Source organism: Lycium barbarum, chromosome 12, assembly GCF_019175385.1.
Source record: "Lycium barbarum isolate Lr01 chromosome 12, ASM1917538v2, whole genome shotgun sequence".
Lineage (NCBI taxonomy): Eukaryota > Viridiplantae > Streptophyta > Magnoliopsida > Solanales > Solanaceae > Lycium > Lycium barbarum.
The window spans coordinates 57146449-57151789 of NC_083348.1; the positions used below are offsets into that span (position 1 = coordinate 57146449).

At 41.8% G+C, this 5341-nt stretch overlaps 1 protein-coding gene across 1 annotated transcript; it reads right to left on the minus strand.

The window, feature by feature from the left end:
* Positions 1–2806: 2806 nt before the first annotated feature.
* LOC132624275 (uncharacterized) lies at positions 2807–3985 on the minus strand. The gene is made up of 2 exons (XM_060339079.1): positions 3886–3985; positions 2807–3456 (listed from the first exon to the last, which is right to left on the minus strand). Exons 1-2 carry the CDS (start codon positions 3983–3985, stop codon positions 2807–2809), a joined length of 750 nt encoding a protein of 249 aa, XP_060195062.1.
* Positions 3986–5341: the final 1356 nt, after the last annotated feature.

Genomic DNA, 5341 nt, shown 5'->3' on the forward strand with positions numbered 1-5341 from the left:
AAAACAACCGGAGTTTTGAATTGAACAACAACACACTATCCCCTGAAGTAAACTCTCTCTTTAAAATCTTCTTGTCATAATGATGCTTCATGCGGGCCTTATAGAGGGAAGATCTAACATATGCTCTAAAATGGAATTCAACCAGCTCATTTAGGTGATCCAACCTTAACTTTAAGACATCACTCCAATCTAGATTCAACCACTTTAAGGCCCACAATGCCTTGTGCTCAAGCTCTACCGGGCTATGGTAAGCTTTCCCAAACAACAATTGGTATGGAGACATACCTATTGGTGTTTTTTAATCCGTTCGATATGCCCACAATGCATCATCCAACTTCCTTTACCAATCGGTCCGGTTAGCATTCACAATTTCGGAGAGGATGCTCTTGATCTCCCGATTTGACACCTCCACTTGCCCACTCATTTAGGGGTGATAGTGGGTGGAAACTTTGTCCTTGACTCCATATTTATCAAGAAGAGTCTTGAATAACCGGTTGTAAAAATGAGAGCCCCCATCACTAATGATTGCCCTTGGAGTTCCAAACCTTGAGAAAATATACCTCTTCAAGAATGCGGTGACACTTCTTCCTTCATTATTAGGGAGCGCGACGGCTTCCACCCATTTGAAAACATAGTCCACCACCACAAGAATGTATTTGTTATTGTAGGAACTCGCAAATGGACCCATAAAATCGATGCCCCATACATAAAACAATTCAACTTCAAGAATCGGTGTCATCGATAGATCATGCCTCCTTGAGATGCCCCCATGTCTTTGACATTGATCACAAGCTTTCACAAAGTCATGTGCATCTTGATAGATTGTTGGCCAATAAAAGCCACTTTAAAGAACTTTGGCCGCCGTTCTTGAGCTACTGTGGTGTCCACCAACCAGTGATGAGTGACACGCCTTAATGATGGGCTTTATTTCTACTTCGGGTATGCACCTCCTTAAGATGTTGTCGGCATAAAACCCAGAATAGATATGGCTCATCCCAATAGAATTTTCGGACGTCACTCAAGAACTTTTTCTTTTGGTGGAAGTTCAAATCCTCCGGCATGATGTCACTAGCATGATAATTTGCAAAGTCGACATACCATGGAATCATATCATATGACCCTACCATCACTTGCTCATACAGGAATGACTCATTGATTTCTAGGCCATCCAATGGATTTCCATCCTCTTCAAGACAAGACAAATGATCTGTCACTTGATTTTCACAATCCTTTCTATCTTTGTCCTCAAAGTCAAATTCTTGCAAGAGAAGGACCCAACGTATCAACCTCAATTTTGCATCTTTCTTTGTCATGAGGTAACATAGAGCTGCATGGTCGGTGTGAACAATCACATGGGTCCCCAACAAGTAAGCCCAGAACTTCTCGAAAGCAAACACAATAGCAAGCAACTCTTGCTCGGTGACCGTGTAATTCATTTGGGCACCATTTAGAGTCTTACTCGCATAACAAATTGGATGGAAGATCTTATCACACTTTTGGCCAAGAACGGCTCCCATGGCGAATCCACTTGCATCACACATCAACTCAAAGGGTTGAGACTAATCCGGGGGCAATGAAGATAGGAGCCGATGTGAGTCTCACTTTCAACCCCTCAAATGCCTTCAAACAAGCATCATCAAATACAAAATTCGACTCCTTCTCCAACAACATGCATAGAGGGTTGGCTATTTTCAAGAAATTCTTGACGAATCTTCTATAAAATCCGGCATGCCCAAGGACGCTACGAACACCTTTGACGGAGATTAGGGGAGGAATCTTGACAATAACCTCAATTTTAGCTTGATCAACCTCAAGCCTCTTTTCTGAAATCTTGTGTCCCAAGACAATTCCTTCTTTAACCATAAAGTGACACTTCTCCCAATTTAGAACCAAGTTTGTCTCTTCACATCTTTTCAATACTTGGGCAAGATTCTCTAAGCATTCATCAAAGGAATCCCCAACCACTGAAAATTCGTCCATGAAGATTTTAATGGAATCCTCAACCATGTCGAAGAAAATAGAAATCATACAACGCTGAAAAGTTGCGGGTGCATTACATAACCCAAAGGGCATCGTCTTATAAGCAAAGGTCCCATAAGGACAAGTTAAAGTGGTTTTCTCTTGGTCCTCGGGAGCTATGATGGTTTGGTTGGGCATTGGGAAGTGGTCCTTTTTGGTCCATTTGTTCAACTTTCGATAATCCAAGCAAACCTGCCATCCGATGACTGTGCGAGTGGGAATCAATTCATTTTTAGCATTTGCCACCACGGTGATTCCACCCTTTTTGGGGATACATTGAACCGGACTAACCCAAGAGCTATCCGATATAGGGTACACAATACCGGCATCTAACCACTTCATGATTTCGGTCTTCACAACCTCTTGCATAGGAGGATTTAACTACTTTTGATATTCAACGCTTGGCTCACATATGAGTACAAATACCAGGCGGAATCCTTTGAATATCTGCAATACAACAACCAATAGCTTTTTTTATCTTCTTAAGATTACCAACAACCTTTCTCTTTGCTCATCCGACAATCGGACAAAAATAATTACGGGCAATGTGTTGTTAGGATCAAGGAATTCATACCTCAAGTGTGAAGTGGAAGGATTTGCAGGAGGAGTTGCTCGATTTTCTAAATCAAGATCAAGCTTCTTTGGATTGTAGTAGTATGACCCCAACCCAATCAATGCATTAACCGTCTCCTCGAACTCTTCTTCATTTGCCCCATCATAGTTCATTATCACCGCCGCCAACATATCACCCATATTTTCATGCTCAACGGTTGTCTCTATGGCCTCATCAATTATATAAATAACCGACACAATACTCATATTCGTCGGTTGTTTCATTGATTTGCAAATATGGAAATTTTATCTCTTCATCATTCATTCTAAATTTTAGGTCACCCCTCTCCATATCTACAACAGAACTCCCTGTAGCCAAGAAAGGTCTTCCCAAGATTATGGGCATCTCGAAATCAACTTCACAATCCAAGATCACAAAGTCGGCCGGAAGAATGAACCGATCAACTCTCACAAGCACATCATAAAGGATACCAAGCGGTTTCTTCACGGTTATATACGCCATTAACAACCTCATTGTTTTGGGTCGGGCAGTGCCTAAACCCAATTTGTTAAAGATAGCAAGTGGCATCAAGTTGAAGTATGCCCCAAGATCACATAAAGCTTTGGTAAATTTGTACATCCCAATAGTGCATGGAATGGTGAAATCTCCTGGATCTTTCTTCTTTTCAACCAAGGATTTTGCCACAATACAGCTACAATGATGTGTAACTCCCACAATTTCAAAACTAGAATGTCTCCTCTTGGTCACAAGGTCTTTCATGAATTTTGCATAACCGGGTATTTGTTCAAGTGCCTCCACTAAAGGAATGTTGATTGAAAGTCCTTTCAATCTCTCGATGAACTTGAGAAACTTCCCATCATCCGCTTTCTTAGTCAATTATTGACGAAATAGAGGAGGAGGCTTTGGACCGGGCGGTAAAGCCCTTGGCACCTCCTCTACCGCTTCCTTGCCTTTTGAAGCTTCATCATTTTCTGGCATGTCTTCAATAGTAATGGGATTTTCAATACTAGCCCGCTTCTTATTTGAAGTCACTTTTTCTCAACAACAATAGGCTTTTCAACAATTTTCTCATCATCAACCACCATATTATCTTTCACCGATGTCTCCCCCCCCCCCCCCCCCCCCAATTGTCTTGCCACTCCTAGTAGTGATTACATGGAATTTATGATCACCATCATTCTTTGGGTTTACAACCATATCACTAAAGAGTGTGCCCTTTTGTCTTTGGTTGAGAGTAGCTGAGATTTGGCCAAGTTACGATTCTAATTGCTTGATGGAAGTTGAGTGAGAACCTATAATTTGCCCCAAGCTTATCATTTCATCCCTTGTCTCTTTGCAAAAGGAATCAGTTGAATCCACCTTTTTCAATACTCTTGATATCATATCTTCCATTTTAGAACTAGCGGGGTCGCTAATGGATTGTTGGCTTGAAATAATTTGGTTCCCTTTTGGTGGGACATAAGGATTTGAGCTCCGGTGGTTTTTTTACTTGTTCTTGTAACCACCTTAATTGTTGTTATAACCACCTTGATTGTTGTCCCACCAATGAGAATTCCCACTATCTTTGTTCCACCCTTGGTTTCCGATATCCTTGTTCCAGCCTTGATTCCCTTGACCTTGCCGCCAAGATCCTTGATTAGGACCTTGGTAGTTCGGACGGGAACCCCCCGCTTGATTGTTGATAAAGTTGGCTTCCTCCTCATACACTTGGAAGCATTGCTCATCCATAGAATCCCCTTCACAAGATCCTACCGCATTTACTAGCTTGGAGCCTCCACCCAACACATGTTTCCTGAGAAGATCCATTTGGGTAACCAACTTTGTCATGGTCTCATCTCTCTCTTTTTCCTTCTTTATTGTCTCCCTAAACAAGACAATTTTGGAAGGACCTCCTCCAACCACTTCCATCTCCCTAGTATGCCAAGCTTTGTTGGTCTCAATCAATTTATCTAGGAGAGCACTCATCACCGCATAAGAGTTTTCCATCACGGACCCACCCGCAATATTATTTGCTACCGATTTGTTGACCGTATCAAGTGACCGGTAGAATGTTTGGAGAAGAACACTATCGGGAAACTCAAGCTTTTGACAGCTCTTATCTTTCTTTTTGAAACGAGTCCAAGCCCCGTGTAGAGCTTCAGTTGGAAGTTGACGAAAGTTGTTGATTTCGTCACGGAGTTGTAACATCCGAAAAAGAGGGAAGAACTTTTTGAGGAATGTTGTAGTCAACTCCGCCCAAGTAGTAATAGACTCGGCTGCAATATCATCCAACCATGCGGTGTCCTCACCCGTGAGAGAGAACGGGAAGAGCCTCAACCTAACCATCTCGGCGGTGACATTTGGATGCACATTAGTGGTGCACACCCCAAGAGAATTCTTTATGTGACTATTCGTGTCATCCGTTGGTAGACCCCCAAATAAGCCCTTGGTGTGGAGCAAGTGCAACATAGTATTGTTAACAAGGAAACTTTCGTTTCCTTGAACTGGAGGTGGGCAAATAGCGGCTGCATCACCCGGCTCCACAATAATTTCATCATCATCCGTATTATTATCCCCCATTGCACCTGGTTCAACACAACAACAACAAACAAAATAAAAAGAGAAATAAATATTAAAAGTAGAGTTTTACACTAATTGATAAATTTCTAGACCGTATTCTTCGGTAACGACGCCAAAATTTGATACGCCCAAATTACACTTTTAATATTAGAAGTAAGCGATTGTTGTCAAATATATAACCCAACAAGG

What these genes read in the sequence shown, in the direction of transcription:
- LOC132624275 (XM_060339079.1), bottom strand. Translation starts at nt 3,985, where the DNA reads ATGGAAGATATGATATCAAGAGTATTGAAAAAGGTGGATTCAACTGAT. An exon ending in AAGCTTGGGGCAAATTATAG is followed by an intron (nt 3,457 to 3,885) that starts GTTCTCACTCAA and finishes TGACTAAGAAAG; the next exon opens with CGGATGATGGGAAGTTTCTC.